This window comes from Perna viridis, chromosome 14 (assembly GCF_037379345.1).
Source record: "Perna viridis isolate PV_CMFRI_1.1 ecotype Kerala chromosome 14, ASM3737934v1, whole genome shotgun sequence".
In the NCBI taxonomy this organism is placed as follows: domain Eukaryota; kingdom Metazoa; phylum Mollusca; class Bivalvia; order Mytilida; family Mytilidae; genus Perna; species Perna viridis.
In genome coordinates this window covers 1,820,417-1,832,915 of record NC_142458.1, presented here as the reverse complement: position 1 = coordinate 1,832,915, position 12,499 = coordinate 1,820,417, and the positions used below count along the sequence as shown (strand labels likewise).

At 35.1% G+C, this 12,499-nt stretch overlaps 1 protein-coding gene across 1 annotated transcript; it reads left to right on the top strand.

Annotated features, from left to right (window-relative positions):
* Positions 1-7,673: 7,673 nt before the first annotated feature.
* Positions 7,674-10,287, top strand: LOC148597703 (PDF receptor-like). Its single transcript, XM_088561690.1, has one exon. It carries the CDS (start codon positions 8,007-8,009, stop codon positions 9,534-9,536), a length of 1,530 nt encoding a protein of 509 aa, XP_088417816.1. The 5' UTR covers positions 7,674-8,006; the 3' UTR covers positions 9,537-10,287.
* Positions 10,288-12,499: the final 2,212 nt, after the last annotated feature.

Genomic DNA, 12,499 nt, shown 5'->3' with positions numbered 1-12,499 from the left:
CGTTTCCTTTACAAAGAGTAATTATCAACGGAATCAATATTCTAGCGGATATCAAAAGAATGTTACCCAAGGATAAAGACCAGCCCAATGAAAATGGACACACATTACAAAGAACATAAAAAATACAAAGTAACAAAAGTAAATGAGCAACTCCACTAAAAACTGGAAGCGTGGAGAAGGTGCACCGGTAATGCTTACTTTATTTTTGACTAAAGGTCCGCCTTGAAACATGGACTTTAAAAGATAGCTAAATGCTCTGGTCCGCCTTGAAACATGGACTTTAAAAGATAGCTAAATGTCCTGGTCCTCCTTGAAACATGGACTTTAAAAGATAGCTACAATGTCCTGGTCCGCCTTGAAACATGGACGATAGCTACAATGTATATGTCCTGATTCATACTTACGGCGATCGTGCTAATACCAGGAGCTATGGCGCTTGTTGAAGCTGCAAATAAATAAATCTTCAGTTCAAGTACCAATAAATCTTTTGCCTTTATGACTTCCAAATGTCTAGGAAAGCTTTAATCCTTCATTAATATAAACATGAGTTTTATTTGATTGTCTGAAGAGTGCTTATGTCTGAGTACAGTTTGCTGCTCCTGTGACTTCTTAATGCATACGAAAGTTTTATTTTTTCATTTTCTATAAACGCGAGCTTCATTTGATTGCTGTAAAAGCGTACACGCCATGCTGACTTTTGTTGTTTATAAACAATACGGTTATGATAGCCCCATGTGAGACTTATTTTTATGTAATAATCCCAGACTATAATATGCAATAAGCGATTTTGCACATGCTTGGCTTTTTGCTCATACATCTGCAGCTTACTTGCGTTTCAACTGCAACCATTCTGCATGATTCAAAATTCACAACTACATAAAGAAACCTTTTTAATTTTTTATTGACCAACAAATTGAACATTGACGGACAGACAGACTAGCGAAACGAATCTACAGTCGTTAGTATAACTCTTTTGTTAAGCGATCTATTCTGAAACATTGCCTGGATACATTTTTGGGATTGTGATATGATAAAAATAAGTAGTCACAACCACGATTCTATATAAAAATATCACTTTTTAAAACTATTTGTTGTTACTTGTTCGTTTGCTAGTAAGACATATTCATTTTATCTGATACATTCAGACAGGCTAATACTTAGGCTTGGAAAAGTCGAACCCAGACAAGACCAGGCTAATAAGGTTAGTCCATGTTTTAGAGGATACCACAATGGGAATAGTGTTGTCTGTTTTTCCTATCAAGTTCTTTCAGCGACATTGATGACATTTATCAAAACTTAAAGTACATTTGTTTCACCCTATACAATTTTTTTCTCACCCATAAACAATTTTGAAGTATCACTTTTCCGTTGTGATAACCACGACAAAGTCTCCGCCTTTGATCTCGGACCGTAAACACCGACGTCACGTAAAATGTTGGAATTAGTAAAAGATACTGCGACCCGTGCAATACATTTGACTGATAATAATGATATCATCCCAACATAAGGAAAATATAACTGGAATTTTTATGTAAACAATGACTTTAATGTTGTTTAAAGTAGACAAAAACCGCAATTTACTGTTGAGAAAGTTCAGGGGTCACGGCTAGTTCGTTGTTAGAGATAAAATCTAAAGTTTTTGGCAAAGTGTTTATTTTCTTTCACTTACTCAGATCTTCTGAGGATTGAGGAATTTTACAGTTTATGCTATAATAAATTTAACAAATTAAATGTACAAAAGTAATGAAAGATTTTTATCAACAACAAAAACCGGGGCGTTAATCTTGGTGCTAGGCAAATCTGTCGAGCAGGAGGTTCATAGTCGTCGTTAGCGTGCCTTTTTTGTCCATGAGGAGGAGATAGAGCGCAAACTGCCGTGCAGATAAAGTAAAAAATGTTATCGTTAGAGAGTCTCGATTCCTTGCCGTACTCAATGAAAGAACGTGATCTTGTTTATAAAACCAGTTTTCCCTTTTTTTCCGCGTTTGAGTAGGCATATTTGGCATTTTACAGCTTGCCTCACTAATGTACAAATGCATACATGCATGTACGCGTCCTTCAAATAATTGTCTCGTCGCAACAAATATAAAAAATCTGAAATGCTGTATATGCAAGTAAGCTCTGAAAGGCCCGACAACAAAATTGATATCATCCACAGAAACAGAACTATGTCACTTCTTCAATATAGAGCAAAAAGATATAAATAACGTCACGAAGAAAAATAATGACCAGCGTATGAAATAATCCTTGAGGTTTAACTACACATGTATATATACGTAGTCTATAAGACCCTCTGTATTGTTCGGTCCCTATATGTAAGTTAAAATTTTCTTTCACCTAAATAAACCGACTACTGTCTAAACAGAAAACATTTTACAGTTTAAATGGTGTTTAACATATTAGACTGATTTCATTGTATATCAACTTTGTTTTGTGAAAATACAGTTATACGTATTGTACAATAACTACGGAGTTTCACTCTTTGATGCTAACTCTGCATAACAGTTTAATTTCGGAGAAACACGCTTTCATAATCATTACCTGAGTTTATAAGCTTTATGAAATGATATTTTACTGAGTCTGACATTAATTTTGGCGTCAAGATCTTTTCCACGAGATTAATTGATGTTGGGATGAAAAATGTTTTTTTTTATAAGATTATTTTGAATTTAATTCGATAGTGCGATTTTGCGTTCTTGCTAAATGGGATTTTAAGCTGTCAAAAGTGATAAAATAAATTACAACATTCATATATTAATAGCTTAATAGGGGGCAGATATGTTTGTGTCCTGTAACGTTTACAGGGGTGAATGTTTTAAATGACATTATGTAGTGTGTTTTTTTTGTGTTCATATGCATGTGTACATACATCTTCATTTTCAAAAATTAAAAAAGTCGAAATGACGCAAATTCAGCTGGGTTAAAAGCTTTTTTAAAAAAAAACACAGGTTCACACACAGGGACTTGATTCCAATGTCAATTACATGTCTAGAATATAAACCCTACAATAGCCGGACTGTATATTTACATGTAACAGTGGGATTCACTGTGATTCACCAAAGTAATGCAATGATTGATACATTTGTATATCCATATTTAATCAAGTTTCTTAATACTATCCTTAAATCATTATGCATGCCGTATTAGCAAATGGAGACCCAACAAATATAAGGAGTGGATGTAGAGTGATCGTTTGGTAGACAAAAATGGCGGGAAATATTTTTTTTTACAATAAAATGTAACTATGCTATATTTTGACTAATCCCATTACTTTTCTAGACTTAAATATAATTCATATTGATATATCTAAATAAATTCGACTTTCTTAAAATTTTAAGTTGCTAATAAAAATTTCAATTTATCACCTGCTTTCTTTATATGCACTATTTTATATGAACCTGTAGTTGAATGAAAAAAAATAACAAAACAAAACAACAAAACAAAACAAAAAAAAACAAAACAAAATCATGTGATATAGCTTTTTTTTCACATCAGTTTATGATATTTCCAAGAGATCAACTTGTGGCCGATATAAAATAATTTGAACTGCCTTCCGAATACATTTGTATTACTATCATGTTAAATGGAAAATTTACTTCAATCTACACGTACCAGGGGCGGATTCAGGCGGGGCGTGGCGGGCGTGCGCCCCCTAAAATTAGCAAAGCATGGGTTGTCAGCGGTAGAATAAGGCGGTTTCAGGTTGAAACTTTAATTTATCGCCAATTTTACTACAAAAGATATATCAAAGGTGTCATGTTACACGTACGCTTCCATAATTCACACAAGTTACGTAAAGGGGTTATACACTTATCAGACTTGTAAAAAACAACGACTGCATCATGTTGAAAAGAATTTTTCTGTATTTCTAAGATTATGAGCTCCTTTAAATAATTCTAAGTATAGAAGGTTTGTACTTTTACATTAACATGACAATGAATACTAAAACAATTCGGCAAATAGGGATTTATCAGGATTGACATGCTAATAATAGATTGTCAATACTATGAAAACATGTATCCCACGTCAAATGTATGCAGAGTAGGACCAGAAACCCTGACCCTTCCCCCTGGTGGACAATTTTGAAAAATTTTGACGGAAATGAGCAATGATGTCATTATATCATCTCCCTCTAAACCCATTACACCCCCCACAAGCACACACATTTTTTAAATTTCTGGAACCAGTGCTTGTACGTTAACAACGTTTTTAAAAAACGAAAATGAGCTGCAATAAAGATGACATATTGTAGAATTTCTAAAGATCATGAGAGAACGCTGTTTTGTGAATTTATTTAATCAAATCTCAATGTGTTGAAAGATAGACATAGAATGGAATATCTAATTTCCTGTGAATTAAGCTAGCAAGTGGTTGTCGGATAGTCATCAACGGTTTGTAGCATGTAGTATAATTACAGAATTAGTAATATGGCGGCAGAATAAAAGAGGTCTGCCCCCTTTTCACCGATAAAACAAATTTTGCTGAATACAGTTTGCAAGTCTGGCACTGGAAATAATTAACAGCTGTGACATAGTACATGACACGCCCGCCTCATAAATTGTAGTTTGGTGGGGGTGGGTTGTCCGGTGATTTCTGGGCCGGTAATACTAGTCGGAAGCCCTTTTTTCAATATTTCTAGCCCCACAACTGTAATGAAATCGATTTGCGTTTATTTTTTTTTCATTGTTTGCTTTATCCATAAACCTGTATTTAGTTCGTTCTATAATGTGTCTATAATGATATACGTACATGACTATATTGTATCATTCCTGTGGCAGATCCATAAGAGGGATAGAGGGGTTTGGCACCCCCCCTTTTATTGCAAGAGTAATCAAGGGAACCAAGGTTATAGCGGTAATCAAAAGAATGTAATCCAGGGACAAAGACCAGACATAGAAAACAGACATACACAACAACGAACACAAAGTAACTAAAATCATACATACAAAGTAACAAAAGTAAATGAGCAACTCGGACTCCACTAAAAACTGGGAGCATGGACCAGGTGCACCAGTAGGGTAAGCGTCCTCTGCTTTTCTAGAAACACCAGCCGAGTTGCTCATAAAAAGTCAAGTCCGGAGTAGACAAACGAGGAAAGGAAAACTATGACCCGTTGAATAAATTTCATGGTGCAGATGGATACACCATAACGATTCACGAGTTCATGATGACGACCATAAAACTAATGTAGTGATGACTTCAATCTTGTAGCGTCATAACCCTGTTCCAGAAGCCTATTTGTTAGAGTTCTAGCGCGATACAAAAAGTCTGTGTAGTTTCGGCAAGCTCTGGTATAACGTATGAGTTGTGATATGAACACTCCATACGCAGGTGCTGAAGGGATGTTGCCACAGATGAAAGGAAAGTTAACAAATCTGAATAAAAAGTCATCACGTTTGTCGTAAAGTTTGGTCAATAGTTTTCCTTAACCATTGATTTCTAAGTGTAGGTCAAGATATGAGACTGACTTCACAGTGTCTGTAGTATCCTTTATCTCAAGTTCTTTTGGGTAGATGCGATGTATCAAATCTCCGAAATTAGGATTGTTTAAAGATAATACGTCATTTATATAGCAGAAACTGATATTGAAGGATCTAGCCAAACGATATTCTTTCTTTCTTATCAGATCAGCTATAAAGTCAGCCTCATAAGAGTGAAGGAATAGGTCAGCAAGTAAAGGAGCACAACTTGTACCCATTGGAATGCAGACCGTTTGTTGAAAACACGTCCACCACACTGGACAAATATGTTGTCGATTAAAAATTCCAGCATTTTGTAAACATCTTCCTCTGTATATTTGGAAGATGATTTGGAATTATTTCTTACAAAGTATGGGGAATCTCTACCAAGAACTATATATTTGTATCTAGGTGCACCATCTTTTTTGGAAAAACAACGATGTATAATGTTTTTAAGTCGGGCTTTTAACTGAGTATGGGGAATAGAAGTATACAGTGTTGAAAAATCATAGGTTTTAATGCTATTATATTCAGATGTTAGTCTTGAACTGAATGTCTCCAAAAGATCTTTCGAATTTTTCAGGATCCACATTTAATTAATAACACTACGGGAGTAACAAGTATTGTGGTAGGACTTCAGACCCTCTTTGACAGTTGTGAGGATAGAAGTTAAAAGTTTTGAAAGAGGTTTGGTGGTACATTTTGCAGATCCAGCTATGAAACGTGGTTTGTATGGATTCTTGTGGAGTTTAGGAATCCTGTACATAGACGGTAAATCACAATCATCGTTCTTGGTAGAGAGACCAAAAGAGGATAGCACAGATTTATGGTTTTCCACAATCTCTTCTTTGGAGAGTGTAGTAGCAGTATAGGTCTTATCACTGTTATTATTTTCTACGTCTACCTCTGATGATAAACATTGGATGTAAAACGTTTTGCAAAACAATGTTTTTTTGGGCTTTGTCTGCTGGTACGACAACATATTTGTCATGTATAGGAGACAATGTTTTTGCTACATCGGGGTCTTTGAAAGCTGATGTAGCCTTGGCACTCATTGACCTACTTACAACTTTCATTCGTTTCAAAATTAAAGACCTCACGGCCTTTAACCACTCTGACAGAGAATCAATGTCTTCTTGTTCTCGTTTTATCCATTTTCTTGCATAGTCCTCGACGTCATCCATAAGAACTTTAAAGTTATAATTCCAATTTATGGAGCGTAAATTTTGTCCTTTTCATGTGTAGGATTGACTAAAAATGGCAAATAATGTCCTAGCTATCCCCCTTTTTCTGAAGATCCCCGGTTGTCATCCATCCTTTCGGTGTCTGGATCTGCCCCTGCATTCAGTTTATTTGTTAGCAACAATACATGCAATTCGTAAAATATTCTTTCAAATGACAGTCTATTTTTCTTGTAGCATTGGCATTAAGAGAACCAAGTGGGGTTAACGGGTTATTAATTAAATTGGGTTGGGGAGAGATTTGCTGCTATCATCACTTTAAAAAATGGTTAAATATTGAAATATACTCAGAACCAATAGAATAGTTAAAATAATCAAGATATTCGTTTTAAACATAATACGTAGCATTGTATAATTTAATAAATGAATATGAATAAATCTTTCAGGCAAAATTACACCCTTTAGCACACACGAATTAATACTTAAGGAAAAAAGAGCCTTGTGACTCTATACCCCTTTTGATATATCTTTGAATCCGTCACATACATGCATGGGTGATATAACTGGTTTGTCTAGCATAGTCTTCAAATTTTCAAATTAATTTTTATTTGAGTAATTTACAGTCTTCAAGAAAATTCGTTTTTTTATTCAAGTGAATTCAATATATACTTCAGGACAAATTTTTGTCCCCCCTGTGCCCCCTCTCCCACCTCTTTCCGCAAATCTCTGAAATTGAACTTTTCATGGGTGGTATATCATATGTACTTGTTCGTCTATCGTAATCTTGTAGGACGTAACCTTTAAATTGGTGTTACGGCACCGGGTCAATTTAATGTTAATTTTCCTATCTAACATTTTCACCAAATGAAATAAACAATCTCCGCCAGAGACAGATTCCAGTCATTAATAATCTTTGTTTCAACCTTATCGCTTTGGATCAAATTTTCCTCCGTTAATCACAATTTGATAATTTCTCTGCGAAGCCACGCCTCCGAGGGAAGGCGCACCGCTGAAGTGATCTGGCAGTTCGTGTCAATTAGAAAAGGTGTATAATTTTGGGTGATGTCGAATTTCATAAGAACTAATTTGATGCATGCGTTAAGTAGCAAAAAATTAACGCTTCGAATAATTTGAAATCTTTGGTATAAGAAGTTGAAGAACCCTTTTACGCTGGAGTTACTAGTGTGCATTACGCCAAGGATTTGGAAGTAGAAAAGAAACATTCTTGAATAAACAAGGATATTAAGGATAGCAATTCTTTACCAAAGTTAAAAAAAAAACCTCATATATATGGAATGATTCTGAACAAAAATTAAATTCATTCTTGATGAGAAAAAAATAGTTCCTTTCATTTTATGACACGACAATGCAAAACATTGACCACTATCCATCTGGTTTGGAGGAATGTTTGAGAAGTCAAGGAGACGCTTTAACAGTGCCTAGCGATCTGTTTTGTAATGCAACTTGGGATACTATTTTGTGTTGGCCACCTATATTAATCGGTACGGTCAAGAAACTTCCATGTCCGAGAGCCAACCGAAAAGGAGTGCTACGACAGGCATATGCTTCGAAGGAGTGTGGACTAGACGGTGTTTGGGTTGGCGTACATCCAGGAAATGATGTTTTTCCGGATGAATTCTATCCGGGTTGGACAAACTACAGCGAATGCGTTGATGTAGTTTATGACATTACAGAGACCGTTTCGCCGAATATTACAAACATTACCGAAGCTTCTCCAATAAGCGTTGGAGCACTTCCTATTTCTTACAATGGGGCCGATATTTTTGGTTCTGCATTGCTAGTAATTTCTTTACTTTTGGTTTTAGTTTCGCTTGGAATTACATGTTGTTGTAACGTTATTCAATCGACAAGATTGAGATTTTATCGGAATCTCTTCGCAGCCTTTATTTTTCACGACATTCTAGAACTTGTGGTTCGTCTTGGACGGGTTTTCCATTCCCATCTTATCATTCGGAACTTAGGAACCTGTGTTTCTTTCGGAGTACTCCTGACCTTGTTATCCACCGCCATCTTTTCGTGGCTGCTTGTGATCGGGATTTCTCTTATGCTTACATACAAAGGCGTTGTTGTCGAAAACCGAATGTACTATGTCATGTGTCTATTAGGCTGGTTTATGCCAACCGTCGTCACAATCACGTGGTTAAGTGTTTCGGTTCTTGGCGGAAACTTGTCATGTTGGGACGGTGAACTTTACATCGATCGCCTGACATCAAGTTTCTGGATAATACAGGGTTCAATTGCTGCTTTTCTTCTCTTTACATGGATGTGCATTCTGACTTTCCTTTGTAAATACAGGGAGTATGAAATACAGCGAAAATACAACGAGAATAAAGAACTTGCCGTCGAAACAACGAATATAAAACGAAGCGCGTACAAAGTTTTTTGTGTTTTGAGTTTCGTGACTGTAGCATATACCGTTTATTTGTCATGTTCGCAGATGGCAGTGACCGAAGCATTGTCATACCTACTTGTTTTTGTAATGTTTTCCAGGGGAATTATAGTCGCCATATTTATGTGTTTTTTAGAGGAATATTGTAAATGTTGGGATGGCGTTTATGCTGTGGAAGGTTGCAGTACAGACAGTGAAAGTCTCAGTTCCAGAAACAGTAGCCATCCCAGTCATTACGGTCATCTTAATGTGCTTCCGCTACCAAATGACCGGACTTCGTTGCAAGTAAATGATCGAACTCAATTGAGTGACCGAACATCGCTGCAGATGTCGAATGATCGAACATTACCGAAAGATCAAACCCCAATTATGATTGATCGATACATGCCAAATGAGAGATTGTCAGTAACATTTGATAGAACGGCGTTTCAATCATTGAAAAACGACAGAAGTTCGTATCACACTGACCGGTTTCATGTTTTGTGAACATGCATGCACTTAGGCACCGACCATTTTATTTGCGAGGGGGCTGGGTTCTTTTTGAAAATATCTTTTTCTTTTTTTTTCATTCATCCATTGAAAAAATAAAAATAATGATAGATTCCTTATTTTCCCCATTATATAACAAGACAGATTTTTTTTAATAATGAAATATTTGTTTTGGTTGCTGCTGAATTAACAATGCAAATTTTGCGCATGCACGAAGAAAAAATATATTTGCATCAAATCCCAGATCCCCTCAGAATAAAATCAAATCCCAGATCCCCTCAGAATAAAAAAAATGTTCGGTGTCTTAATGTATTACCCTTTAATTTCCAGAAAAAAAAAATAATGTTTTTATTTCATTATTTGATTCATATTGATGGAATTGTTAAACTTGTATGCATCTCGCGAATTGATATAAAAGCATGGAACGTTCCCTTTTCTTATATTTTTAAATTGTGGCATTTGTCTTTCACGACAAAAATGAAGGCTTTAATTAATGCATCTTTAGGTCAGACTAGGTAAGGCCCTTATTTGCGACAAACACAACCCACTTACGAAACTATTTAAACAACGCGAGAAAGAAAGAAGAACAAGAGAACAGAAAAATTGAAATAATTGGCGAACAACATAGTTTGGACATCGATCTTTTCTAGGGCCTGTTATGCATTTAATCACAAATTTTAATATCTTCGACAAGTCTATTTCTGTAAAGTTAATTACAGTAACGGATAATAAAATCTTGATTAATTAAGATTGCTGTGCTTTGTATGTCGGTGTTTATCATGAATGAATGTCAATTAATTTCTGGTGATATTTAATATGGTAGAATTGGAAGTCTAGAGCGATTTGTCAGGCCAGAACATTTAGTTATTCCTTGTCTCTCGGTGATGGATTTTGGCTTTTTAGTTCGATAGCTTATGTTTTGAGTAACTTCTAACCTATACAGTGTTGTATACAATCAATTTAGAATTTGGATTTAGATCTTTCTATATCTTTAATTCTAATGTTGCTGATGAGAAATTACTCTTTGAAAAACGTGTACAGTTTGTCGAAAATTTGCAATGTATATAGTAGGTTTTTTTAGTTTTTTAGTCACCTATGGTAGAAACTTATTGCTTATCGTTTAAAAACATTGAGAATTTAAAAAAAAAAAAGAAGAAATACCGTATCGTCAAATAAGGGAAATGTCCGTGGTCAAAACACAACAATCAAACAATCAAGAACAATGAAAAAGACAGCAGAGAAAGAACAATACACATAATGTTAAGATATTAAAAAACGAAACCACTTAAAAGCGAATTTTCGCTCACCAGGAGTCACAGTCTCTTTCTTCTCTCTCCGTTGTATCACTTGGCAAACGAATATATTAGAACTTAGCCTCTCCGCGAAGTTTTCGAATAAAAAAATATGTTAGACTAGTGGTTATTCAAAGAACAAGAATGTAAAGACAAAAGAAAATGCTAAAAACGAGAAGCAAAATTATCAATGATTCAGATAACAAGACTAGATCAAGGGAATGCTCAAAAACTACAAATACATTGTAGATACACAGAAAGTAAAGAATGCATGAGCAACACGGACTCCATTTAAAACGAGGAATATGGACAAGGTGTAGTGCAGGATACTCTGCTTTTCAAGAAACATCTGCCGTGCTAAAAACTTACTAGAATATGTTTTCTCAAGAACACCATAACACGAAATGTTACATTATGTACTGTGCTTCATAATTCTACGATTCATCCGCGGTGATTGAAATAATAGTATATCCAATTTTATTTGTCGTTCCCTTCAGAGTACTCCATAAAACGCACGTTCAGAACGACAAGTGCTTCTGGAAAAACGGAGAACATTCATCTGGCGGTACGTGTACTGTCTGTCTGGTGCACGAATGACCCATTCATTTACTTTTCAATATGTTTGTGTGGTGTAGGTTTTAGTTGCTATATGCTTCTGTGTTATGTCTTTTTGAATTCACCTTTGAACTTTGCCATTCAATTTCACATTAACCGAGTTGAACCGAGTCTCTAAAATTGTTTATAACGAATTTCATAGCATAATGTGAGCACATTTTTCTGACAAAATTCATCCACAAATTCCTCGAACATTTTTATACGTCTTGTTTACATGCACGTTCTTTTGTATTTACATTCTTAACATATTTCTGTAAATATCATTGAAATGATATAGATATAAAATTCAGGAAAAACATACACGCAAAGCATTAAAAATAAATGTTGAAAAAAATGCAAAAAAAACGAAAATTGAAGCAACAACAGGGTTTTAATTCGAAGGACACCATGATACAAAATCGTCGTTTGACTGCCATCGTTGACTCGACACAAAACTAGAAATTACATGTAGTTGAACCGGAAGGTAGCCCTATGTATTTATCGGTAAAAGGCGAGATCAGAGACATGAGAGGCCACTTAAATTCACATAAACAATGCGATTAACATTCTACTATTTCAGCATCTGGTCAGCGTTATTGCAAAATTTCACTCATAATTTGAGAGGAATCTGTCTTCAAAATCGATTTATCATACTACAATAAGACGTCCATTGATTGGTCGATCGATATTTATTACAACTGTTGTTATTGGGTCATTTGGGAACAGAATCAACGTTATTGTAAAGCTTTAATTTATTTAATTGTCCGAATAATTATAAACACTTTTATGATATTAGGTTGTAAATCGTCTGGCATGTGACTTTCTGGATTGCATTATGAAGTACAGATGTACAGATTTCGCTTCTGTTTTATCTTAAACACCTTCAATCAGTTATTGCTGGAGACAGATGGAGATTTTTTTGCATAATTACTGTCAAAAAACTGACATTAATTAAGTGACAAAGTCGTTTCATTTACAACATCATTTCTATCCATTGAAATATCACAACATAAAAAAATCCTTTTAATCATTCGATATTTGGGAAAGGGATCATGGACATATACTTTGTATAAT

Bases quoted from the DNA above. Each gene is read 5' to 3' on its own strand.
- LOC148597703 (XM_088561690.1), top strand. From the start codon at position 8,007: ATGCAAAACATTGACCACTATCCATCTGGTTTGGAGGAATGTTTGAGA.